We start from the raw sequence: 27,998 nt of genomic DNA on the forward strand, positions 1-27,998 counted from the left end.
ATTGATGAGTGGTGAACTTGGTACAGTGATGTCTTTCTTGGAGATTCTTTCAAGAACACCCTTAAAACGCTGTTAGAATCAGGCGAACTTTAGCGTAAAATCGGCAGCTTTGCGTTAATGAAAGCCAACCAGTTTAATGGTCGTTCCTAATTGGTGGTAATTAATTTTACTCGAATTGTTTGCGCCTCGCCCGAGTTTTTGTTTACATGAGTCTGTCTGTGTTCCAGGTCCGGCGAGACTGGAATGGCCTTTTCTTTCTCCGTACGACATGTATGGGAATTCTTGATTCTAACCTCACTTTTTAACCTAAGGTAAGTGTTTGCGTTTTCCCAGCTCTTACTTTCCCCAAAAGCTTGGGTCACACGATCAAACTGGACCACCGATCTTTCAAGGTTAGGTGTTGCGATTGGTTGGTTCGATGTCTGGGACCAATTACAACATCTGACCTCGTTAGTTCGATAGCTTCAGTTTGATCGTGGGATACCGGCTTAACACGCGCTGAAATTTTTTCGGAAGTTGTTAAGTCGACTTAAGTTGACTTAACAGAAGTTAAAACACTAAAGTCGATTTATAAACAAGTATGTAACGAGGTGGTAAAATTGTGCTGGGTAAACACTATTTTGCGGGAAACGAGGCCAAAAAGTTTATCAATTTCAACTTGAGTCAAAAATGTTGAACTCTGCAGTGTGGAACCAGTATTATTTTACCACCTCGTTACATAAGCCAGTGTCACACTATCAAAATACTCCATCAAAATGTCAAGGTCAAGTGCTGTGATTGGTCCAAGTCATCGAATGAGCCAATCACGACACCTAGCCTTGATATTTTGATGGCTAGCTTTGATAGTGTGACACAGGCTGTACAGTTCGGGCCACGTTCCTTATGCTATGATTACACGCTCAAATTTCCATCAATTTCCGATCAAATGGTGACTGGTGCGCACCATCTACCATCAAATTTCTGCGGCCTGCAAAAATTTGATGGTGAATGATGGAGCTGCGGGGCTCATCCTTCATCTGATTTCCACACAACCGTGCTTATTTCATGCTTATTTCAATCAACACGCTGTTTTAATTAATTTTACTCATCAATCTAGATAACTTCGACCGCCATCTTGGTCATATTTTTGATCGGAATTAGACGGAAATTTGAGCGTGTAACCAGGCCATTATGCCGCAATCACTTGCTGAATGCGGCTTGAATGTGGAAGTCATCGGCCCGATGCCTGAATTTGGCGCGTATCGCGCGAAATTAACCATCGATTCTCAGCGACCATCGGATAATGTCGGATTTGTCTGAACTATTCGAATAGATTTGATACACATCTGGATGAAAATAACTCGAATTTGCGAAATTTCAGCTGTTAAGCGATGACTGTTGACTTCCATATTCAGCTGCTAAATTCAGCGCGTGATTCCGACATTATTGTTTTTTTTTTTGTTTTTTTTTTTTTTCTTTTTTTGTAAAAATGTATGTAAATAAAAATTCACCCGTAAATTTCTTAGGAGAGGCAGTGCGTCCCTGGCGTGTAATTAGAAAACTTCTCAGCACTTTCCATGATGTTCAAAGATAGAACACTGCTTTTAAGTTGTTGCAATAAAGCGAGTAAACATAAAAAATCTCTTGGTGCGCATTTCTAAGCCAGTGACGTCACTTATCATTGTGATCTCTGAATAATACACTCGATGAAACTCTTCAAGTATCTTTCTCAATTTCCCTCATGAAGTGCCCTCGAGTTGACTCTATTTGGAAAACCATCATTTTGTTCTCATTACACTAGATATCATCGATTCGTTGTAACTAGAATGAAAAAGGTAAACATGACGACTAGCAATCATGATTATGAGGGAATTATTTATTTATTTAATAATTGAGAAACACCAACTTCTCCTCAATTATGCAGTGAAGAAGTAGAGCTGGTGGGAAGGGTTCAACAATGAGTATGACCGTTTCAGAGGCAAGAACAATTACTTTCACCGCGCAGCGAAGTTGTAATGGATGCAAACCAAAAAGTTTGTCCTCTGTTTACTTTAATGGTAAAACTATGTGACGTTTTTCTGACGGATTGCGATGGATCCGGTTTCAAATGTTGCGACCACCTTTTATGTAGTTCGTCAGGCTATTTTCTGTCACAAGAATATCGACGGTGCTAGTCCGAAACCACGTATCTCGGTTTGCGACGCGACAGACTTCTTGTCATACTTCATTTTTAATTAGAAAACTACTCAATGGCAATCCTTAAAAAAATGCCGTGATTTTTCCTCCCTGTGCGAAGAAAATGTTGCGAAAAATTCAAGAAACGATGTCGATTTGTTCTCCTCTAAAAAAATCAAATAAGAGCGGAGATTTTTAAACACCGCAAACAAGATACGTGCGGTTGCGAACTTACACCGTCGATATGCTGTCTGTTGTATGGACTAAGCTTTCATGGAATCAGATCGGCTCTTATTACAATCAATTAGATATACTTCATCGCTTAAACGTGTCAAACGAAAATCTTGTACACGAGAAATGATTTACATCAATGAAAACAAGGAAAATTTCCGGGTGTCTATTAGCAGGGTGTCTACAAGTCCGGAAATAGTACCGATTTTTAAAGGGGGGTCCGAAAGTACTGAAAAAGTGCGGAAATTCCGCAGAAGGTCCGGAATTTCTGCTATTTTTTGGTCATTTTTGTCTTTATTTGAGCGAGAAATTCCAATTTTTGAAATTTTTCGAATTTCGTCAAATTAAGGTACCGAGAAAGTACTGAATTTTCCTATTGAGGAGGTACTGGATTTTTTAGAATGTACTTAAAAAGTACTGTAAAAGTACTGATTTTTGGCCCGCCTGTTTTAGTAGACACCCTAATTCGTCTTAAAATTATAAAAAATTCCATCTTACACGGCCATAATTCCATTTTAGCCGTACAATTTTAGAAATATTTTACTGTAGTGTCACAATTTTACAATACCACGTTTCACGCGATGAGCAACGATGAGATATGATAATGCGACTCTTTAAAATGTTATTGTTTGACTTTAAGTTCTTATTGGCTTAAAGAAGCTAATCTTTTATCGTCGCTCCTCAGACGTAAGAGCGTATCTCTTTTTTCGCGTGAACCCTGAAATGCATGGAATTATATGGAGAACAGGGCTCTTGTGGAAATGAAAATACATCCTTACGTCAGAGGGACTACGTTATGGATGCAAGAAGAGATTATTTCCGTGCATCAGGGTGTCTAAAAGTCCGGAAATAGTACTGCTTTTTTAAGGGCGGTCCGGATGTACTGAAAAAGTGCGGAAATTCCGCTAGAAGGTCCGGAATTATTGTTATTTTTGTCACAATTTGAACGAGAAATTCAAATTTTTGAAATTTTTCGAATTCCGTCAAATGAAGGTACTGAAAATTTACTAAATTTTTCTGTTGAGGAGGTCCTGAATTTTTGGGAATGTACTGAAAAAGCACTGTAAAAGCACTGATTTTTGGCCTGCCTGTTTTAGTAGACACCCAGATGCATTCTTGCCTTTTTTGAGAAAAGAAGGAAAGAAGAAAAGAAGGTAGTAGTAGTAGTAATATAAGTTTATTTTAAAGCGGTGCTTTAGCATCTAAGGCCATTTAGACCTCCTAAGAGAAGAAATTTTTGAGAGAGGAGAAGAGCATAGAAAAATAGGAAAGAGGAAAAGGAGGAAAAGAAGAAAAGAGGAATCTGCCTTGTATTGAGCGTGTGGTCAATACGAGAGTACGCTCATGAACTCATACAGTCAATAAATTATCAGTGAAATAGCAATACCTGCTTCTTGAGTTTGAAGCGTATTTCCATGTTTTCACTCGAAAAATATGCATAGATTTATCTCGAAAGGCTGTTGATTAAATCGAGTACTAATGCTGAGTGCTCAAGCTCATAATCAGTGTTAGTCGCTCTCCTTTTTTCAACCATTTCCAGCACATTCACAAGAGCTGAAATTTATACGTTCGTCTGAATATTTTATGTAATCTAATGTGAATAACGCTAATGGGAGTCGCGCCAGGAATATATGGGATTCTTGTAGATATGACCGTAAATGACGTTTAGTAGTTTTTTTCAGAAACAATAAATAAATAAATAAAATAAAATAAAACGAAAGCGGAAAATTGCAACGCCGCCATTGAAGATGTGGATTTTTCGACCTTACATAGGCTCGCGGAGTCTTCCGAATGAACTGATTCTGACGAAGGCTGATTCACTGACTTCAAGTGTATTTGGGCGCATTTCCAAAATTCAAGGATATTCAAGGACTTGAAAACTCGAAACAAAATTTCTTTGAATATTCAAGGACTTGAAAATTCGAGACAAAAATTCAGGGATATTCAAGGACTTGAAAACTCGAAACAAAATTCTTTGGATATTCAAGGACTTGAAAACTCGAGACAAAAATTCATGGATATTCAAGGACTTGAAAACTCGAAACAAATTTTTTTGGATATTCAAGCACTTGAAAACTCGAGACAAAAATTCAAGGATATTCAAGGACTTGAAAACTCGAAACAAAAATTCAAGGACGTCCCGATCGCTTCGTTTCTCGGATATCAGTTTCTTTCTTTACGGAAACTATAATGGATAAAACGGACAACATTTCGCAATAGATCGTATTCGATACATCAAACGGGTGAGATTGTATCGATATCGATTGATTCAAAACATAAGCATAGCCTCAATAGTAAATTCAGAAATCTGAGAGAACGAGTCTTTTGTAACAGATTTTTTATTCTTTTGAGTACCATAACCAAGGCAAAGTGAAATTGTCAGGAAATTTCTCATTTTCAGCTTTTCCAACTAAAATCCTTACAGTTTGGTTCGAGGTTATGTTCTATTGTTTTGAATCGAACGATACATCGAACCGTAATCGAATACGGTCTATTATTAAGAACTAAAATTTCTGGCTCATCCGTAAAAGCACTTAAGTGCCCAGAGAAAAGACCGGTACATGCGTTGTTCCTCAACCGAGTCAGAAATTGGAGTTCCTAATTATAAAATGTAAGCAAAATGTAAATCTCTATATTTGAATTTATATACAGGGTGATCCAGGGTTAAACGACCAAACTGCAGGAGCGTGCTCTGTGGGTCAAAATAAGACTTTTTTGCTGTATCAAGTTCTTTCCAAAAGTGCCCCCATTCGGAGCTACAGCCTCCCCAAAATTTCGGAAAGTAAATCGTTTTTCCTGGATTTTGGCAACGGTCGTGAACCAAATCTCATGAAAACTTGCCCCCCCCCCCCCGTACTTTTATTCCCTAAATTCATAAATTACCTTAAAAAAATGAAATCTCTATTTAAAGAGGGGGTTTAGGGGTATTTCGGCTTCTGCAGGCTGGCCATTTAATCATGGATAACCCTGTATAATGAAGTCTAAATGAAGATCTCTAAATTTGAATTCACATATAGACTGCATTTTGCAATTAAGAACTATAAATTCCGGCCCGGTTTAAAAACAACGGATGTGCCATTAGTTTCCCTATGCACATAAGAGCTTTTTCAGATGAGCCAGAGTTTATAGGTCCAAAGTGCAAAATGCAGTCCATATTATTTGGACTACATTTTGCAATTAGGAACTAAAATTTCTGGCTCATTCTTAAAAACACTTTTGTGCATCGGGAAACAAATGGCTCATAAGTTATTTCTAAACTGAGTCAGAAATTACAGTTCCCAATTGCAAAATGTGGTCCATTTATGGAGACTACCAAGCGAGCGAAGCAAGACCTCGGGAAAAATTCGGGAATTTTCTGAACGATGTGGCGGCTGTTGAGCAGCCGATCAAATCACGTGATACCGCGGAGCAATCAGTTATCTAGTCATATTGATGACATTGATTGATAAGCACTTGGAACCATGTCTTTTCCCAGTGCCCCCCGCCCCCGCACCTTTCCACCGCCTACCACACCCCTTTGCATGCCCATTTACCCCTTCATGACTTGTAGTAACCCTTTATCAGCGTATTGATGAGCTTCTACCAAATAAATCGGTCGATGGCCAAGAGGTACGAGCAGAAATGTGTTTTGATGCGTTGCGATTGAATTCGGTGATTTTCTTGAAGCAGTGAGACGTGGTAACATTTTATGGCAACATAGTCCCTCCTTGAGTTACCATAGACACCCTGTCCGATTCGATTGATAATCCCTTACTGAATTTTCGATCATGCAAAAATTCGATTAATCGATCCATCACCCAATCGGAAAACTTTAATCCCTCCCTCAATTTTTAGTTTGCTCAATAAAAACACGACAGAAACACATGCCAATGCGACGGATTCGATGGGAGAAATCTCGGTTTGAAATGAACCAGTGAGTTCGGAAACACACCAACTCGGGTTTTTTTCGATTTTCATTTTTTTACGGTTTAGTAACACTTATGGATAGAAGCATCTGCACGCAAAAGGGAATTTCAAAATTGCAATCGGAAGTGCTCGAAACAGCGACGGGAAAAGGGAAAAATCGAAGTATTTCATTGGAAATACCAATTTTTGGCCATTTCAAGGGAAACGGGTGACCATCCGATTTTGCGGTTTTCTATTTCGGTTCAGTATATCTTGTACCAACAAGTAATATAAATAATCAAGCGTTATTCAGGTCGAAAAATATACATTTTTTAGGGCAGACTATGAAAAATCAGTATCTGAAAGTCGGCGAGAACGAAAACACACCAACTCGGAAATGTTTAAACGCTTAATTCTCTGTCATCAAACATGATGTATCGATTTCAACTCGGTGCTTTACGAAGTCTCCAAGTACTTGTCCTTTGGCACGAAGCAGGTTTTTCCTAAACTAACTTCTTCGCCCGCTGCGCAGTTTTAGGTGTTTCCTCTGAACAATATTTTTTTTCTGAGTCGGTGTGTTTTCGAACTCACGGATTCAATTTTTAGTTTGATCAATAAAAACACGACGGAAACACATGCCAATGCGACGGATTCGATCGGAGAAATCTCGGTTTGAAATGTGAGTGAGCGATCTCAAAGGAGTCATCCACGCGACACACTTCGACACGCCCCGAAAGTTATCAAAGCTCTCGTGGCGTGACAAGAGCCGATGAGGGTGTAGATTAAGGGCCGGGAAATTCAGCTGACCCCGCGGCCCGGAATTAGTTGACCAAATCAATTAAATATTCTTAGATTATATGACGGGAACTCGGGGGTTTTGACCTGCATTTGGACGTATTTCTACCAAACGGAACTATGCGCATTAAGACATGAGTCCTAAGACCCATAAGAGCACTGGAAAAAAAACTCATTGGATCTAGAGTCCAGACTCTTGGGAAATTGATGAACTAACTATATGGTTCCTCGTGGATTGCTATTGGTTAGTCTATTACTTATCTCATTTGTCCATTGCAACCACCTGCTTCCACCAATAGGCTCGCTTGATTTTCTCTTCGTTCTCTTTGTCTATCGCCTTGCCTATCAATTTCAATAATCAGCCTCATAGCTTTATAACTACATTGAGCCAATTTAATTAGCTTATGAGGGCTCTGGTGTTCTATTACAGTAACGAGAGGTACATGTGATTTTCCAGCCACGAGGAATGAAAACATCAAATCACAAAATGCCTTCAAAAGTCGAGATACTTCACGCACATCCACAGAGTTAAAATAATTGCATCACCCGAGGAATTGGGTCTTAAAGTAACGAGAAATCTATGTCCTCCCCGTTTCGATGTATGACGATGGCTAAACTGCGAAACCACATATCTCAATTGCGGTGTGTCAAAATCTCTGCACTGGAAAAAAACACATTGGATCTAGAGTCCAGACTCTTGAAAACATTGACAAGAAAAAGTACTCTTGATTCAATCAGATTTAAGCTTAAATCAAAAGGAAATCCGCTCAAATTAAGAGGCTTGGTCTTGATTAAGCTTAATCTGATTGAATCAAGAGTATTTTGTCTTATCGATGTTTTTCATAGTCTGGACTCTAGATCCAATGTGGTTTTTTTCCCCCAGTGAATATATGCATAACAGGGCTCAGGGCTTACGTCATCATGCATACAGTTCCGTTTGATAGAAATACGTCCATTTCTTCAAGGGAGCTGAACACTTTTAAGGTGGATCTTCAGCTTCTGCGCAATGCATTCTGGGTACGATCGAAACGTTTCATTTTCTTCAGTGGCGAGGCGTGAGTGATCGATAATCGAGATTTCCTCGTTTGAAGCTGTAGTAAAGAATCATTTAGGTGTTCATCTCGAAAACCTTGCTCATCGATCATTTCCACTCTAATTCTAAAAGTCATACCATGAGCGTTTGTTCTTGAATTTTTTTTGCAGACATGCTTTCCTCGTGCAGTTTTACGTACCAGTACCATCATTGAATAGCGTCCTGCTAAAACGACCGCACATCAAAAAAAAAAAAATAATAATAATAATAATAATTCATGAGCTATTATTTTGACTTAAAGCTTCGTTTCTTGTCAACAAAATTGGATTTTTTTTTTTTTTTTTTTTTTTTGTGAAATCCGTGTGGATTCAACTCAACATCAGTTAAATTTTTTGAGTTAAAATTGTATCGTTTTGTTATCGTTAGGTGTAAGTTTAAAAAAATAGCAAAACAACGTTTCTTTAACTCCAAAACCTTTAGCGACATAAACCAGATAATATCTCAAGTAAAATATTTTTTAGTGTAATCCAAAAACCTTACTCGTTACTTGGAAAAAAAAAAAAAAGATTTTCCATCATTGCTTTGAAAATCAGATAAATTCTGTAGCAGAATTTTTATTTATCTCAATGGATAATTTACAGGTATAAAATTTTTTTCTTTTAATGTTTTAGAAGAAACTACCCATTAAACTGAGCCTTAGAATATCCTTGATTTCTAAAATGAACAATTATTATAAGAGATACGACCAAATGACCTAGTCAAATGAGAAAAGCTGCCTGATGACGTCATTAGGTGTCAGATTCTCTCACCATTAAATGTATTTCTCTACCATTTCCTGTATCGGAAAAATATGAAAAATATTGCAAATGTAGCTCATCAAGCACTCCCAGATGCTGCAATAAAATTTTCTCTTCCGAATTCTCTATTATTTGTCAGCATGCATTTAAACTAAAAAAAATAGATGAAAACTCTACAGAATTCATCCGCGGCTAAAGATGGGAAATCAATTCGTCAAAGGTAGTTTCACAAGACAAGAGTTTCAACCACAGAAAATGCTTCATTCACTGCGATATTCAATCAATAGCGTGGCGTGCTTTGCGATATATCGATTGATCTGTCATTTGAATCCGTGGAGAAGGATCGATAGACAAGGCGTTCGCACCGAACACCTTAATAATCGATCTTTTACTATAGCTTCAAATTGGGATGTATCGATAATCGATAATTCACGCCTCGCCACTCTTATCAAGCAGAGGCTCCCTCCAATTTTTTTCGGTTATGTAATTGTTTTCGGGTATGTTTTCCAGAAGCGGTCTTCACGCATAATCGCCGGATGTCGACTCTAGCTTTTTCGACCGCAAAAGTGCAGATCATAAAAGAAGCCGTAATCTATTCATCCAATTAGCCCCACTAACGAACGACTCAAATTCTCCCGTTCTAAGGCAGAACGCCGTATGAGCCTTCAGGCGTTGCCAAATGTCCTTCGATAAAAACCGAATTTATCAGGAAAATCTAGAATATTTTCCCCAAAATTCTTAGACAATTTTGCACGCAATTCAATCTAAAATATCTGAAAATTTCAAGGAAAAATATGCATGAACGCCGTCGAAAATACATATTTTACCAAGGGACATTTGGCAACTCTCGAATGTTCATACGGCGTTCCTCCTTAGAACGGCAGAATTCTATTACCTCATTTTTTTTCGGCGGAGGAGTCGGGTTTTGTCCGTACACGAGAGCATTTTGTTCCTCAAAACCAATTTTGTCCGCGAAGCGTCTCAATTCAGCGCTTTTCAGGTGGACTCCAAAATGCCGCACAGTGGATCGAGTCTAATAGAGAGGTCGGAACACTAAATTTTTGATTAAAACAACAAATGTAGATGTTTATTTCATCACATTTTAAATTTCAAGGGGTGTTTTTGGCAGAAAATCTTACGAGGAAATCAATGGAACCACTTTCAGAACCTCAAAATTTTGTGTAAACGAAGTTATGATCGTTCAAAGTTTCCAAATTTTGTCCGACCTCTCCCATCGACCCGATCCCATGTGCGCCGAACCACGTATCAACGTTGTTTGTTGTCTATGCAAATGAGCTTTTGTCTTCCGAAGTTATTTTTTCGGCTCGATTTTCTCGGGTCGTCCCACGAATCCGCCACGCGAATTATCCGTGCTAGGCGCCGTTGGCGAGGCGTGAATGATCGATTATCGATATTTCCCCATTTGAAACTATGGTAAAGAATCGATTATTAAGGTGTTCGCTGCGAACCTCCTGTTTTTCGATCATTTTCTATAGGTTAAATGGTTTACCAATCGATGTATCGCAAAGCACGCCACGCCACTGAGGGGTGAATGATCGATTTTCGATATTTCCCCATTTGAAACTATGGTAAAGAATCGATTATTAAGGTGTTCGCTGCGAACCTCCTGTTTTTCGATCATTTTATATAGGTTTAAATGGTTTATCAATCGATAGATTGCAAAGCACTCCATGCCACTGCTAGGCGCCTATCCCACCTTTACGGTAGATTTTCGGAGCTGATCGCGGATTTTTACGCGAGGATTCGAACGGCGATGTGTTAATTTGCGAGCAGCTGCGCAATCGTGTTTACTGCTTGTTTAGAGAATTAACAAACTGAGGAAAGCTGCTCGTTACAATGAGCAGTCATCTCTCCACGAGGATGGAGAAAATGACTGCTCTCGTATGTCCGCGGAGACAAGTGAGATCGTAAATTTAGTCCAGTGTTCGAAACTCACAGGCGCCAAATGCGCCTAAAAACTCGGCCATGGCGCCTAAAAATGTAGGCTCGGCGCCAACGTGGCCCCTAAAAATTGCCCCCTAAAATCTGGATTTTCATAGGAAGTCACATAAAGAAAGAAAAACAAACTTATTTGATTGAAAAAAGCTCAGAATTTTCAGCACTACAAGTGAAAGCTTTTTCTTTTCTTTACGATTTCATTCTTAGAGCTTTTGTTTTCCCAACAATAAGTTACAGCTACTTACTGGATCTGTTACGAAAATATCTTGCGTCTAATTTTTCACTAAATGCGCCGTAATGTATAGGCAATAAGTGAATTTGGCCCTTAAAAAATCTACAATGGCGCCTAAAAATCGGGCTTGATGCGCTACATGACTTCTACAACTCGAAGGTGCGTTTCGAACACTGATTTGGACCGAGTTAATCAGAAAGGAACCAACTCACATTCTCGAAAAAATTGAGCTACGAATGTTTTTCAGTTTCTTTAGCCGTATATTTTCTCCTGCCATAAACTGAAAGTCTGAAAACAAAATTATTTTTTTTTGTGAAAAGAGAGGTTAAAGAGGGTTATTCAAAATCGGCGATTTTACCTTGTCTCTGATTTTACCCTACGCTTGGATTTTGCCCGGAGTTGGATATGTTGTTCCCTATCACAAGACACGCCTTTTTCCGGCATTGGTAAGTTCACCCGAAAATTATCCCGCGCGCTACAGCGTTGCCAAGTTGAGAACGGGCAAATTCCGTAAGTGGCATTAAAATTGAGCTATGAAGTTGCGGTTTTAACGAAAATTCTCTAAAAATTGCGCACTTTTAGGATATGACCATGTTTTTGATGGCGCATTAATTTTAACATGCATTGTTGCCAATTTTTCGATTTTTAAATTCGAGAAATTTTACAAATCCGCAATTACCCAAAAAAGATATCTTCAAATTTGAATGAAAAGTTGTCTAATCGATAGTTCGTTTGATTTCGCATCCATCGATATATTATAGCTCGCTGGGAAACTTTTGGTTCGCGAGATATCATCATTTTTGTAAACAGCTTTATGGAGGTACGACGCTTTTTGAGTCCGGGCAGATAGAAATTTTAGCCTCCAAAAACACCGGGTAGCATTAATTCCATGGTTGCCTGTAAAATTTTTGGCGCTGAATCCGAATTTGACCATTTTATAAAAAAATTGTCACCAAGATGTTGCCAAATTTCGCAAAAAATGGCTTAAAATAGGCCTTTTTGGCGGATTATGGCCAGTGATTTGCCAGGAGTTGATCAGACGACAAAATTGGTTATTTCCACAGTTAAAACTCGTTAAACTTTCTACTAGCTGAGTCAAATTCTTTCAGCTCACGGCAAAATTAAACGCGCGACTAGCAGCAAACTGAAAAAAAGACACCAAAATTGGCGCTTTTTGCGGTTTTTGTCCTAAGTTTCTTGTTTTCCGACTAAATGAACATTTCTTAGGAAAATCTGAATTACACAGAGTGTAACGACAAACTATTGTATTGTTACATATCGACGGTGAAACTACCAAACCACGTATCTCGTTTGCGGTGTTTAAAAATCTACGCTCGCATTTTATTTTTTCGAAGTAGACCAAATCAATATCATTCCTTGAAATTTTCACAGAATTTTCTCCGCACGAAGAGGAAAAATCACAGAAATTTTCAAGACTGGACGTTAAGTAGTTTTTCATTTAAAAAATAAAGTATGACAGGAAGTCTGCAACGTCGCAAACCGAGATACGTGGTTTGGTAGTTTCACCATCGATATATAGATAAGAGCCGCTTTAACAGCGGTCTCTCGCGCCCCGCGACGCCTAACCGCCATAGTTCCTTGTCCTCTCACAGGTCCTTTTGGTCCAATTTGGAGCGCCCTTGTTCCTTTTTAAGCCCCTTATTGCATTTTCCTGGGCGTCTTCTTCACTTTGGTATTCTTACTTTTTCTAGTAAACTCCAATTTCTCAGAATTATAAAATAAAATTGTATACTGAATATAAGACGATGAATAATTATGGTCAAATAAACCCAAAATTCGATGAATGTACGTAATTTTGGCAATATTGCAATGCGTCTTGTTTTGTTTCAATGAATTCAGTCTGAGGAGTACATTTTATTCATTACTTTTTAGCAGAAAGTTTTCCATGATTGTTTCAAAACGTTGTTTATTGGCACGATTCGATGAAACTCACTATTTTATGAATTTTTCCTCTCTGAACTAAATACCCTAGTAATTGGTATACATCTAAGTTGACATTAAAATATTCTACAAAAGTGTATTATTTTGCACGAGAGATACATTCAAATAATTTAAAAATAAGAAGTGAACAAAGAATATAGGACACAATATCGAAAAACCAGCGAAAATTCGAGTATTTTGTTTAAGCTTGGCAACACCGGAATATGTTCGATTGTATTTTACTGTTCATTTATATTAAATTCGCTCATGTTGTTCATTAGTTTTCAAAGAGAGGATTTATCAATTGCGTGGCGCGCTTTGCGATACATCAGTTGGATTGCGTTTTGCAAAAAGGATCCAGAGCATTCCAATGTCGCTAAGATGCTGCAACTTTGTTTACCTTGCAAATGTAAACGGATCATGCAAACAAGTTTTATCTTTACTCTCAATAAACTATAAATTCATGAAAAAAATTACCTTTGTAAATTTAATTTCTTGCATGATTTCAGTACTGGTGCTGCCAAGAATGTGAGTTGCACAATCCTAGCAGAATGGACCACTAGACAAGGTACGAATGTAAGCAATCTGATACATGTTTCTTAACCAGAATTTCACGTAGAACACGATTCACATTATGAAAATTACCGAAATCAATTTCTAACGAAGATATTAACGTTTTTATTTCGCACTGATTACGAGGAATTTGAACTGCCCGCTCACAAGAAACTCAAAGCTCTACGTGAGTCAAATCGCCCACTACAACGGTTTCAGCAAGCTTCTCAATCAAGCAATGTTCATTTTCCACCATGTGTTGTTCAAACTATTGGTAATTTGCTATAGCTGAGCCAAAGTGTCAAGATTGAAGTTGAAGATTTTTACATCGCAGAGACTCATGATAAACATTTAGCGCGCGATGTGAATCACGTAGAGCATTGAGTTTTCATGAGCGGGTGGTTTGAATTCACGCATCAAGAATCATTAAATATCTTCGTCAGGAGTTGATTTTGGTAATTTTCGTTGTGCGTATCGTGTTCTACGTGAAATTTTGATTGAGAAACATGTATCAGAATGCTGAAATTCGTACCTTGTCTAGTGGTCCATTGGATGATCTTGGTTCCTTTTTGCGAAATGCAATCCAATTGATCGGTTGCTTAAACTTATCGAAAAGGATAGATAAACGGGGTGTTCGCAACGAACGCCCTAATAATCGATTCCTTACCATAGCTTCAAATGGGAACTTGTTGACAATCGATCATTCACGCCTTGCCACTGGAGAAAAATCAGTTTAAAGTCTGTAAGCGAGCAATTTCACTCTATAACGAAAGTAATCTTCCTTCAACCAAAATTGGACGCATTTGAATCAAAAGAAACTACATCCGTTGGGACATAAGCCTTGCCAAGCATGCATTCTTATGGATCTTAGGGATTATGTCAGAATGGATATGGTTCCTTTTAATATAAAGACGTTCAATTCAATGTGCTTCCTAATTTCTTGTTTTGTTTTTTTTGTTTTTTTTTTTTTGAATTACTGAGGACAAATGAATTTTCTGCGTGTGAAACTAGAAAAAGATGTTTTCCATATTATTATTTCGCTTCAATGAAAGTAACGTGTTACATAATATCTCAGAAAGCTATTTTGCGACTTACAAATACTTCCTGCCATGTGCTGGTTTATCCTCAAAAGAACTCTTTCCACACCACCTTAGAGAACCCCTTTTCAAAATTAAGATTTAACCGTTACCAAAACACATATGACTTCTAATGTTTGTTTTGGTGACGGCTAACTCATCAATTTGAACTGGGAAAAAACCGACGAGAAAACTTGATTCTTATCAATGGAACTCTTTCCACACCACCTTAGAGAAACCCTCGTTAAGATAATCAGTTGGCCATCACCAAAACACAATTTATGTTAGTCAAAACTCATCACTTCACTGTGTTTTGGCGGTAGCCATCAGATTATTTTTACCAGGGAAAGACCGACTTTTATAAACACTTAATTTCTCAGGAGGTAAGTTCAGTGGCGCGTTGCTAGTGTATTTTCTTCGGAAAATACACTATTTCTTTTTTTATAGTGGTTGCTTCCCCCGTAGGCCTACCAATCCACTTCATGACTAATTACGGAAAAAACAGAGAGGGATGAAGGAGTTTTACGTATCCTCCCGCCCGTACAAATGGACCATCTTTTTTTTTTTTTTTTCGCCAGAAGGGCCGAGGGTTTCTTTTACCGCCCTCTAACTTGCACCATACCGGGTCCTGGTTATGGATTCAGCCGTCGTAGGAAAGCGATGGCCGCCGGCCGACTGAACGAAGTGCCGAAACACCACTGCATCCTTCGAACCAAAGCTACGGTATCGCACGCCCCCTGTTATAAATTTACGAGGCGTTAGAATATTTAAAATTCCTAGACCCACTCTCTGTTAGGGGAGGGGAGACAAAGAAAAAGAATGAAAAGAAAAAGAGCGAGCCCTACTGGCACGCTTCAAAAGACAAAGAAAAAAAGAAAAAAGTAACATAATTGAAATTATGTTACTACGCGGGAGGGGTTGGGGGACTCTACTTTAAAACGCGAATCTACAAGTAATTACTGGTTTTCTTTGCTCTTTGTCTTTTAGAAAGCAAAAAAAAAAGTTAGTAGAAAAAGAGGAGGAACCAACACCGGGAAGTGCGTTAAATTGCTAAAAGACAAAGAGAAAAGAAACCTCAAAAAATAAAAAAGAACAACAAATTAGAACTAGCATGCGATAAGCAACACATAACACACACGAGCAACATGTAACGTTTAAAAGCAACACGTAACATGTAAAAGCAACATATAGCACACAAGCAACACGTAACACGCAAGGAACATGTAACACACAAGCAACACGCAACACACACAAGCAACCCGCAACACACATGCGCAACACGCATACGCAACACACATACGCAACACACATACGCAACACACATACGCAACACACATACGCAACACGCATCAGTAGAAACATATAACACATAGATAACAAATATAACACATAAAAAACATGTAACACTTAAATAACATATAACACATAAAAAACATATAACACACAAATAACATATAACACACAAATAACATATAACACATATAAAACATATAACACACAAGCAACACATAATACCTTTACCAACGAGTCCTTGCCAGGGACTGCCCGATCCACCCCCTGGTGCCTATATTTATAACGTACGGCGTGGTGCAAACATAGCCCGGGAGCATTTTCAGCTGTGACGTCACGTTGGCTATCACCGTAAAGCAATCAAATGCGTTGAAAAAAAAAAACATCGAAGTGAAAATAAAGCACCGAGGTTGGGAGCCTATCACGATTGAGTTTGCTCTTGGAGGCCTTAGAGCCTGAAAGGGCAGCCAACTTTTCTCCACGAAATATTCGAAACCGAATTGTAGTTGTTGCCAACCTTTACTTGACCCATTGAAGTGAAACCAGAGTACACCTAGGTTCGAAGACTTTCATAAGTAAAATCGTTATTTGGAGACTGGACTAAAGATAGCTACAACGGGCCTCAACTACACCAGTTATTTGGAGGCCGTAGGGCTTGAAAGGGCTGCCAACCTCCCCACATGAAAAATTTAGTCGTTGCCAACCTATAAATTCGAAGGGAAGATCCATCATAGTACCAACCCTAGTCAAGGAAAAATCCCTAGTTTTCGGAAAAAGAAGAAAAATACTAGTAAATCCCTCCATGCTCCATGACGACTCAAACGTCATCAGATGTTTGTCATTTGAACTGACAGACCTCAGCATCGTTTTTTGGGTGAGGTCATTCTAAATTCCAGGGTCCGTGGTCACACCATCAATATTTTCCTCATTATCTCAAGGTCATGTAGTCATTATACAAAATATTGCTTGGGCCACCAAAAATTGACGGAAATGGTGTATAATGTGACGTCAATGTCGGTTAATCCACCACGTGACCTTGAGACATCGACCGAAATATTGTTAATGTGACCACAGCATATTTTGATCATCAGTATCTGAAGGAATTTGGAACTAGAATACCTCCACTGCAGCAATGCATTGTGGGGGAATACTTGTAAGACCCTCGTACACGGTCAAAGTGCGAACAAACTGAAAAGTCCCCGATGACCCGAAATCACATCACTGGCCAGTGAGGTGTGATCGATGACATCTGAATTTGTTCGTATTGTAATCGTGTGATGATAAAACCAAGAGTTCCTCGTGAATTTCAAGACGGACAATGGGACGTATTTATGCCAAACTGAACTATGTGCATTATAACGTGAGCCCTGCTATGCATACATTCTCATGGGCCTCAAGGCTCATGCCTTAATGCACATAGCTCCGTTTGGCAGAAATACGTCCAATTGTTTCTCCTTGCCCGAAAAGGTCGGTGGCCGTAGAGGTTCACTTGGACTTGGAGCAACTATGATAACTCCCAGGAGATCAAATTGCATACTCAACGAGATGAAGGAGCTTAGAATGGTTGCGATGAGTTAAAGTTAAAGTAAGGGCGCCTTACGGCTTGTCCCTTTGACCTTGGTCGGAAATCCTCTATTAGCTCTATACATTATTTGCGGCTAGGCAGCCAAATTTAGAGTACCCAAAGACGTACCCCAAAGTATATTCTCTTGGGTAAAAAGGTATCGGTTTAATCATTCAGCACTAACGCTTTTTCGAACGTGCATATTTTCGGAGACTTAAATGCATAGTAAGAAAAAAAGATAGATAGACTCATAGGCGGATACCGGGGGAGGGGGGGGGGGGGTGTAAAAATCACACCTCGTGCACACACTAAAAATCGCTCGTTTGGGAATTTTTCCCCGTAATTCAGGATATTTGATCTAATTTTGACTTGACTATAATGCACTTTTTGAGAGCTTGCAAAAATTTTTCCCGTTGAGTATGCAGGAATAAAGCTTCAAACTTCTTTTTCTCAGTTTCAACTTAGTGTGGGTTGGTTCCTTTCTGATGAATTTGTTCGACTGTCCATTGTTCATTGTGCAATGTCCACGAATTGTCCATTCGTTCGGAACCAGTAGTGACTTGGCCGTCGAAAGCAATGCTGGAAATAATGGAGATGTTGAATATGTGAGGAATTTGCGATTTGACCATTGATTCTTATGTAAACGTTCACGAAAAACACGATGGTGCTACTGGTTTTCGCTGAAATCAACTCCCATGCTCAAAAAAAGCTCTCGAGTTGAGGCCAAAATGGCCGGGATATCCCACGCTATCCGCAGAGTCATCCTCCACATCAAAACAAACTCTCCATACATAGATAGGGTGCAAATACATTGACAGGGCTGCCACCTTATTTAGTGACTCTAAAACTGAAAACCCGGCATATCTGCTAATGTATTTGCTCCCTATCTTTGCATGGAAAGTTTGTCATGATGTAGACGTGGACTCTCAGGGTAGCGTGGGATATCCCCTCCATTTTGGCCTCAACTTGAGAGTTTTTTTGAGCTTGGGAGTTGATTTCAGAGAAAACCAGTGGCACCATTGTGTTTCTCGCGAACTTTTACATAAGAATCAATTGTCTAATCGCAAATATCCCTCTTGCAACATCTCCATTGAACTATGCGGCTAAAACTGCAATAGCGGCCAAGGAAAACTGACAAAGCCAGCGTGAAGACTACTTCAATATGAATCTCGCGTCGCGTTGCTAAGGCGCAACGATACAACTATTCGTTCTCTTCGGAATGCGTGAGGTATCACGCCACAATTGAAGGCGTTTTCGAAACTGTCAACTTTCCTTAGCGTGGGATATCCCCTCCATTTTGGCCTCAACTTGAGTTTTTTTTTGAGCTTGGGAGTTGATTTCAGAGAAAACCAGTGGCACCATCGTGTTTCTCGCGAACTTTTACTTTAGAATCAATAGTCAAATCACCAATTCCTCACACATGCAACATCTCCATTGAAATACAGACGCGTCCGCTAAATCGTCTTCAAAGACGGCGAGTATGCAACCCCACGGCGTAAGCGTTCGAATAGTTGCCGCCAGATTCAAAGACCACTTCGAAGAGCGTTGTTTTCGCTCTCTACCCTGACCGCGGAGCGCCAAACAACATACTCGTTATTAGTTTTCCCATGCAGATCGGTGTTTTTAGGTATAAACCAGAGATTTTAGTCCCTTATTGCAAAATGCAGTCAATGTATTTATTAAGCTTGCTTCTTGTTGGGGATGATCCTGCTTAGATCAGATCACCAAGAGAGGACGATTCGAAGAGTTACACTGAAAAAAAATTCTCGGCGTTTTTACCAAGGTCCGTTGGTACCTTTACCATCTCACTTTTATACCAATTATTGGTAATTTTACCAAGACAGACTGGTAAGCTTACCTAAAAACCGGTATTTTTACTGTTTTTTTTAAGTAAGAATACCACTTTTATTGATAATCATTTCCCGGTAACTTTGCCATTTTATCTCGGTAATTCTACCACAGTCGATAAAAAATATTGGCGTTTTTACCGGGGCCCAGTAAAATTACCGAGAAAGTCAATAATTTTACCGAGATTTCTCGGTAAAATTACCAATTCCATAAATGGTAATTTTACCAAGAAAAAACTGGGATCAAATAGAACCCTGAATTCTTGGTAATTTTACCCTTTTCTCAGTAAATACACCGAGATTTTTTTTCTGTGTAGTGCTGCGGAAATTTTACCAAAGTTGACTGTATCGAGTCGACCGTACGTGTCACAAATGTATGTTTTGATGGTTTAATTTTGAAAATCATTGATCAGAAATGTACGAGGGGATCCGTACAAAGGTTAAGTTTTCCCGTTCAATAAGGACGCTCGCATTTTGTAAAATTGGACTGCATTTTGCAATTTGGAACTATAGATTCTGGCTCTTCTGGAAAAACACTTATGTGCATAGGGAAACTAATGGCACATACGTTGTTGTTGAACCGGGCCAGAATTTATGGTTCCAAATTGAAAAATGTAGTCCAATTAATCCTCGCGATACCTTGAATATCTTTTTGAACGTACTTGAATTTTCAATTATTTGAATATCCTTGAGTTTTGGGAATGACCCAATTCTAAATTAGATTTCATCAGGGCTGCAGAATGTTCCCGAACCAGCGACCGATTGGTCGCTCGACCAATGTGTAGGCTGGGGGAAAATGGAAAAATTGTGTTGGGCTTTTTTTTTGTTTTTTTTTTGTGGTTTTTTTTTTTGTTTTTTATTTTTTTTTGGTGTTTTTTTGGTTTTTTTTGTGGTTTTTTTTGTTTTTTTTTGGGTGTTTTTTTGTTGTTTTTTTGTTTTTTTTTTGTTGTTTTTTTGTTTTTTTTTGTGTTTTTTTGTTTTTTTTTGTGGTGTTTTTTTGTTTTTTTTTTGGTGTTTTTTTGTGGTTTTTTTTGTTTTTTTTGTTTTTTTTTTTTTGTTTTTTTTGTGTGTTTATTTGTTGTTTTTTTTTTTGTTAATAATGTGTTGAATTCTGGAGGAAGTTATTGTAGAAGTATTGAATTATTGAGAAAATGACTGCGGAAACATCGAATTTGAAGAAAAATATTGCGACCGCATTGTATTTTAAAAAAATTACTGCGACCGCGTAATGTAATAGTGTGTAGGCTAAATCCCTGGTTGCTCAAAATTGTGTAGGCCGAGGAACTTTCTGCACCCCTGGATTTCATTTCACATTGAAGAACAATATATTATCCGGTTCAATCATACAGTTCTCAGCCACGCAACGCTCAACCGCATACGTTGTTTCTGAAATGAACCATACACAATAGTTTATTCCCTATCGCTTGAAATGTAGTCCTTATTGAAGTCCCTTAATTTGGCAGATTTTCCATGGTTCTTTCATTTACGGCCACTCTGAAATATCTGCCTCTTTCAATTTTGATGTAGGGGCTCCTCAAGGCCCTGGTAAAAATTGACGATTAGAGCTGCGTTTCAAAATACCATAGGAATTCTGATAGCTGGCTAAAGAAGGCTACAGAAAATCATATAACTGGCTGTAGAATGCGGAGAAAATCATACGGCCGGGCTGTACGAAGCGATAAAAAATTTTGCAGCCGGGCTATAGTTCCTATCGCCGGGCTTTACACTTTATCGCCTGGCTGTTGCTTTTTCGCCATCGATTATAAAAGGCTATAAGAAATTGTGTAGAAATTCGTGTGCTTTGGAAATCATTAAGTTTGATACGGAACCACCTTAATATTTGGAAAACACACCTTATATTTTCCTTAATTACATATTTTTTTCCATCAATTGAAATGGGAATAATCCATACAGGATGTGCAAACATATCAAAATTACGAGTTGAACAACGCTGACTCCGCCAGATTAAATATTAGAGCCTAACACAAAGCGGAGCGGCGACGCACTGGCACCTACAAACCTAACAGGGATACTTCACGCATTGCGCAACGCGTGAAGTATCCCTGTTAGGTTTGTAGGCGCCAATGCGTGTTTCGCGCTGGCTGCCCGCTTGCCACGGCCACGGCACTTGAAGCAACTATTTCACACCAGAGGTATTGCACAGCATAATACGAAACTGAAGGCGCTCTAATATATTAGTAATGGCAGGCATCCATCCAAAAGACGGAGCTTTCCTCGCAAAATAAATCAAGATACTACGGCCCAAAAAGAGAGCAGTATTCCAAAAACTCACTAAGTCCTAGCATCCGTAATTAGTAACGTTTAGCATACACTTTATCGCCTGGCTGTTGCTTAATCGCCATCGGCTATAAAAGGCTATAAGAATTTGTGTAGCCGGCTATAGAAGCTATTGGAAATCTTACAGCCGGCTGTAGGTCTATGGTATTTTGGAACACAGATTCTACTGCCAATTTTTACCAGGGGGCTCCTCAGATGTCTGATAGCTCGGTCGCTATGATAAGTATTGAATTTTTTTTTTAAAGAAAATGACTGTTTTTAATTGTTAGAAAATTAATGACCGCGTTTAATTTTAGAAAAGTTCTGCAAACGCGCTGTTTTTTAGTTGAAAAGAATTTTTTGCACCCCTGATTCGGCCTCCTCAAAAACATGTAGCAGGGAGTAAAGTATTGGTAGAGGGGATTTCCATTATTAAAACATTCTTTACGACCTTTAAAAACATCCTCAAAAGTCCGAAAAATGTTTGGTATAGTCAGGAAATTGGAACATGATGTTATGGAAATCATAAGAAATTCTTCAAATTTTCTCAAATTACGCCTATCTATCTCATAGCGCCGTTTTCCAAACCAAGGAACGTAAATCCATCTCAATGTTGCAGAATTGACTCAAAGAAGTAATTTGTCTTACAAGAATTTGACTTCGTAGTTTATGTCTGAAATTTTGCGTGAAATCGGAAGAAAAATAAGTAAATTTTCTCTTAAAAATGTCCAACAGTTTCCTATAGTAATAGCACAATTTTGGAGTAGAAATTATATGGCATTGAAATGCAATTATAATCTTCGGTCTGGAAAGCAATACTGCCGCACTCCGCAGGAACGCTTTAACTTAATTACAATATTTTCTATACCATGATGCTCTATTACTATGCTGCTTGATTACTTTCGTACATAATTATTTCAATATGAGTTGCTAACGATATGATCCAGTAACTCTAGAAGTACAGAGATGTATAAGATTCTTGGTCATTTTTTAAGTGAACGCGTTTTCACAGAAAAAAATTAAAACATTTAGAAAAGAGTTACGACATTCTTACTGTGAACGGCAAGATACTTTCGTGCTAAGTAAAAGCGCCGTATGATCCATCAGGCGTCGCCAAATTTACTTCGACAAATCACGAATTTTCAGGAAAACTTGTAAATATTTCTTCTCCGATTTTCAAGAGGATTTCGTTCGTAATTTGATCTAAAAAGTCTGAAAATTTCAAGGAATAATTTCCATAACTTTCTTAAAAAATAAATATTTTCAAAAAAGAAATTCGGCAACATTTGAATGCTCATACGGCGTTTTTACTTAGTACAGCAGCATAGGTATAGGTAAAACCGTAAAACGAGGGGCTTGGAGGATATAAGGCGCACAAGTGCAGATTTTGAAAAAAATTGAGATATTCATGAACTCAACTAAAACTAGTTTGAAAGTATATTCTGTGAAAAATTCGCAACTAAAATCCAACTTTAAAGCATCAAAAGTGAGTTTAAATTTCCTTTCTGCCATAAGGTTCCAAGTAATGTTGAAACTTTAAGGTGAATCCAGGCTGAAACGATTTGGCCACCACGTCGCGCTGCTCAGAATAGCCGTATTGTATTTTTGCCAAAATAATAAAAACCGCAAAACTTATTCAAGATTGGGGATCCATGCGATTTAGTAACATACTTGAGGAACACGCAGTAAACAAATCTTCTTAAAATTCCCTAAAATAAATTCGTAACTATGACGGAAAGTAATTCCCATTGCGGCAATGGGAAAGAGAGAGAGAGACAGAACAAGAGGGGTTCGGTTGCGCGCTCGGCCGCCGCCGCTGAGCTGAAAGTTTCAGCCGTACTTTCTCTGCGCTTGTAACTCTAATTGCTAATATTTTTGGCTCAAAAAATAAAGCAAAAAATTATCTATATCTTGTGGATCTGCCTTTTGTAATTTGAACAATAATATTTCAGTAATGTTCGAAGGAAAGTGAAATTCTCAGTGGGGACTAGTGGCGCTATCTCTAATCTTGAACTATCCCTAATCAAACCCTGGATTCACCTTAAACACGTATTTATTGAAGTAGCAAAAATGCTCTCATGTGCCTTGTCCTCCAAACCCCTCAAATCATCGCTCCTCTGACGTAAGGGCGTATCTCAATTTGTGCATGAGCCGCGGATAGCATATAGTTGCACAGAGAACAAGGCTCACGCAAGAATCGAGGTACGCCCTTACGTCAGAGGAGCGACGAAATGTAGATTTTTCATTGCATGTGTCTTTTTATGATCAGAGGCTGAGAGCCTGTGGGCTGGAGGCAGGTGAAGTGTAGTTGACTAAATGTTTGTATGATCATCTGTTTAGTCTTACTAATGATGCCAACTCTTCACCAGTTCTCTATGGGGTCAGCGTGGAACATTCCAAGAAGGAGGTCGTCTACGAACCGGACTCGATCCGCCCGACAGTCGAGGAGGGTAGCCAGGTGACGCTGGCCCTCTACGGCGACAATTTTCATCCGAATATTGACGTCGGTCTCAACGCCAACAGCGAAAAATGCAATTTCCTTTCCGATGGTCTCAAAAGGAAGGCAAGTATACTGTTTAATTTTTTTCAATACGAATGCAAGCTTTCTACTTGGCTCATCAGCAGTGTTCGAAACTCACAGGCGTCAACGCGCCAAATGCGCCTAAAAAATCGGCCGTGGCGCCTAAAAAATGAAGGCTCTGCACCAACGTGGCCCCTAAAAATTGCCTTCTAAAAATCTGGATTTTTATAGGAAGTCACGTAAAGAAAGAAAAAAAAATCTATTTGAATTAAAAAAAAAAAAAAAAAACTCAGAATTTTCTGCACTACAAGTGAAAGCTTATTCTATTTTTCACGATTTCATTCTTAGTGCTTTTGTCTTCCCCAAGTTACGGCTACTTACTAATTCTGTTACGAAAACATCTTGCGTCTAACTTCTCACTAAATGCGCCAGATTATATAGGCAAAAAGTCAATTTGGCCCCTGAAAAATCTTCAATGGCGCCTAAAAATCGGGCTTCATGCGCCACATAGCTCCTAAAACTCAAAGGTGAGTTTCGAACACTGCTCATCAGTTTTACTTTATTTTAATCGATGATGGCAGCGCCAATCTCAAACTGATTGATACCTTAACGTCAGTCTGATGTTAGACTCAAGCTCGATTTGTCCGATTGATCATGATTTGCACACTGACTTGACACTAACGTCATTATAACGTCACACTGACATCAGTATGAAGCCGCCAGATTGACATTAGTCAGTTTAGTGTCCAACCCACGTTCTAACTGGAGCTCTCAAACTGGCACTAATTTTTCAATTTCTCAGCCATTACTGCATGAAATGCGTTAAAAATTTCAAGATGTGATTTGTGATGTGTCCCAAACACACCGTTCATTTCAAAGATCTTCAGGCCGACGCAAACATGCACACGACATAAACCCTCGCTCAGTGACTAGGCTTGAATGATCGATCATCGACATTTCCTTATTTTTAGCTATGGTAATAAAGAATCGATTATTACACGGAGAAAAAAACTTCGTGCGTGGGACCCAAAGTTGAGATCTTATGGATCTCTGAGGTTTTCGGATCACGTATATAAAAACTTGAGGTTCAGCTGCCGAAGTTCGGGTCAGACATCTGAAGTACTTCGATATATACCGAAGAGTTTGGGTCACACATCTGAAGTACTCCGGTACGTGCCGAAGTGCCTCGATGTCTGACCCAAACTTCGGCAGCTCCACCTCAAGTTTTTAGATGTGCACGGAGAAAAACAACTCGTGCGTGGGACCCGAAGTTTAGGTCATATGGGTCTCTGAAGTTTTCGGATTGAGCATTTGAACACTAACTTTAGGTCTAGCTGTCGAGGTTCTGATCACACATCTGAAACTTCAATTCTTACACCTGAAGTACTTCAGATGTGAGAACCGAAGTTTTTCGGATGTGAGAACCGAAGTACTTCAGATGTAAGAACCGAAATTTCAGATATGTGATCCGAAGTGTCCAGATGCTCAATCCGAAAACCTCAGAGATCCATATGACCTAAACTTCGGGTCCCACGCACGAGTTTTTTTCTCCGTGTGTGATCAGAAAACTTCAGAGATCCATATGACCTCAACTTCGGGTCCCATGCACGCAGGGACGGATTTACCTTTATAGCGCTCCTAGGCAAATCTTATAGTCGCGCTCCTCACGTTGCGAGTCTTGGGGGTACCCCCTAGCCAAAAGGGGGGTTCGGGGGACCTTCCCCGAATTTTTTTAAAGTCGGGCATTTGATTATCGCAATTTAAAGCTACTTTAAAGTTATTTTAGTGAAAAATTTGGTGGCTGAGATGACTCTTATGCTACCATGATTTTCAAAAGATATAGGGCACTAAAACAAAGCAAAACTGAACAAATGCGAGAAAAGGTTGGAAAAAGTATAAAGAAAATTTTACTCATTTATGCAGAGGGGGCGCGGGTTTTACGAACCTTATTAGTAGACAAAGACAGATTCACAGATATTCTTCTTTTCGCGCGCCTCTTTTTTCGTCCTTAATTTTTTTTTACAGATTTCAATTCTGGAACCCTTAAAGAAGTATGCATGTGTCTCAAAATTTTGCGCCCCTCCAAACTTCGCGCCCCTAGGCAGCTGCCTAGGTCTGCCTTGTGGGAAATCCGTCCCTGCATGCACGAAGTTTTTTCTCCATGTTCTTGGGGGAAACTTGCCGGAATTTTTGAATTTGACCGGAGGTACTATCCTTGAAATTTTCAGGTGGTCCGGAAGTCGGAGCACATCCTGGAGGTGAGCCTGGAGCTGCCTCACAACGCAAACAAGCAGTACTTCTTCTGCCTGACCCGGGCCGACGAGAACAAGACGTGGGTCCTCGGGAGCAACGAGACGTTGGCCAGCCTCGCCGTCCGGCACACGTCCTTCTTCGAGCTGCCCCTCTGGGCGACCATCGCCACGCTCATCTTCTGCGTCATCGTCTCCTGCATCCTCTCCGGTCTCAACCTCGGACTCATGACCCTCGACCGCACCGATCTCCTCGTCCTCCAGAATGCCGGCACCGACATGGAGAAGAGATACGCCAAGAAGATCATGCCCGTCCGAGAGAAAGGTCAGTTCTCTCTTCTTCGCTTCTTTTCGCTCGGGGCAGGGGGGTTTCTTTAGGGTTTTTGCGGGAAAATTTCGCGCATAATGGAACCTGAAGTTCAGATCCTATAGCCTCATCAACCTTCGGTTGCTCATCAGGGAATGAGCTCCTGAAAATCAAGGAAAATCGAGGAAAAATCAGGGAATGAGCTTTGCCAAGAAAACTAGACACCATGCTTTAAAAGCTTATAACTTCGCTCATACAAAACTTTGAGGGTTTAAAAGTGGTTTCATTGGTCCCTTCTTAAAATATTCTGCAGGAAACACCCCTTGAAACTTAAAGTGTGACGAAATAAACATCAAAATTTGCCGTTTTAGCCAGAAATTTCATGTCCGACCTCTCTAACTCGATCCACCGTCCGACGTTTTTAACATTTTCGCCGCCATTTTATTTTTTCACAGAGAAATTGTGCGACGAAGCTGTCCAAAAATTTCACCGAATTTTCTCTGTGCTGTCGATAAAATTCAATGAAAGTTTCAAACAGATTCAACCAAAAATTCCTTTGTAAAATAATAAAATGACGGTGGACATTTTGAAACGTCGTATGGCGCTTGTTATACTTTGGCCGGATGGTGACTATATGGATGTCAGAAGTTTGCGGATCGTGCATCTGAAAACTTGAGGTCCCAGGGTGTCTGCCAGTACGGAATTTCCGGTAAGACCGGAAATAGTACTGATTTTTTAAGAGCGGTCCGAAGTACTGAAAAATTGGGCAAATTCCGCGAGAAGGTCCTGAATTTTTTGCTTCGTGCCACGGTTGTTTTTTAAAACAGCCTGGAAAATATGCAGTTCGTTACGTAATGGTTCTCAGTGCACTATTTTCCCGGTAGGTCGTGATTGTGAAGCTAATTGATCCTCAGGCCACTGATGAGCTTAAATCTCGTGGCTACGTCATTGAGCCTCTCGAGATTTGTGCGTGAATTTCGACAATTTTTGAGTTCCGCCACTTAAAGGTACCAAAGAATTACTGAATTCTTCTGCTTATGAGGTAATGAATTTTTTGGAAAGGTACTAAAAATATATCGTAAAAGTACTTTTTATTTTCCAGCCAGTTTTAATAGACAACCATTCATGCGACACAAGAAACCCGATAAGGAAAGTTGGCAGTTTCGAAAACGCCTTCAATTGTAGCGTGATACCTCCCGCATTCCGAAGAGTACGAATAGTCGTATTTCTGCGCCTTAGCAATGCGACGCGAGATTAATATTGAAGTAGCCTTCACGCTGGCCTTGTC

General features: G+C 39.3%; 1 protein-coding gene across 1 annotated transcript in view; it reads left to right on the forward strand.

Moving 5' to 3' along the window:
* Nucleotides 1–152: 152 nt before the first annotated feature.
* LOC109035923 (unextended protein) overlaps nt 153–27,998 on the forward strand; it is a gene marked incomplete in the record, with an annotated part of 100,330 nt that continues 72,484 nt past the window's right edge. Inside the window, 3 exon segments of the mRNA XM_072304190.1 lie at nt 153–311; nt 23,974–24,196; nt 26,383–26,728. Of these exon segments, the coding sequence (XP_072160291.1) occupies nt 244–311; nt 23,974–24,196; nt 26,383–26,728 (637 nt within the window).

Source organism: Bemisia tabaci, chromosome 9 (genome assembly GCF_918797505.1).
Source record: "Bemisia tabaci chromosome 9, PGI_BMITA_v3".
In the NCBI taxonomy this organism is placed as follows: Eukaryota; Metazoa; Arthropoda; class Insecta; order Hemiptera; family Aleyrodidae; genus Bemisia; species Bemisia tabaci.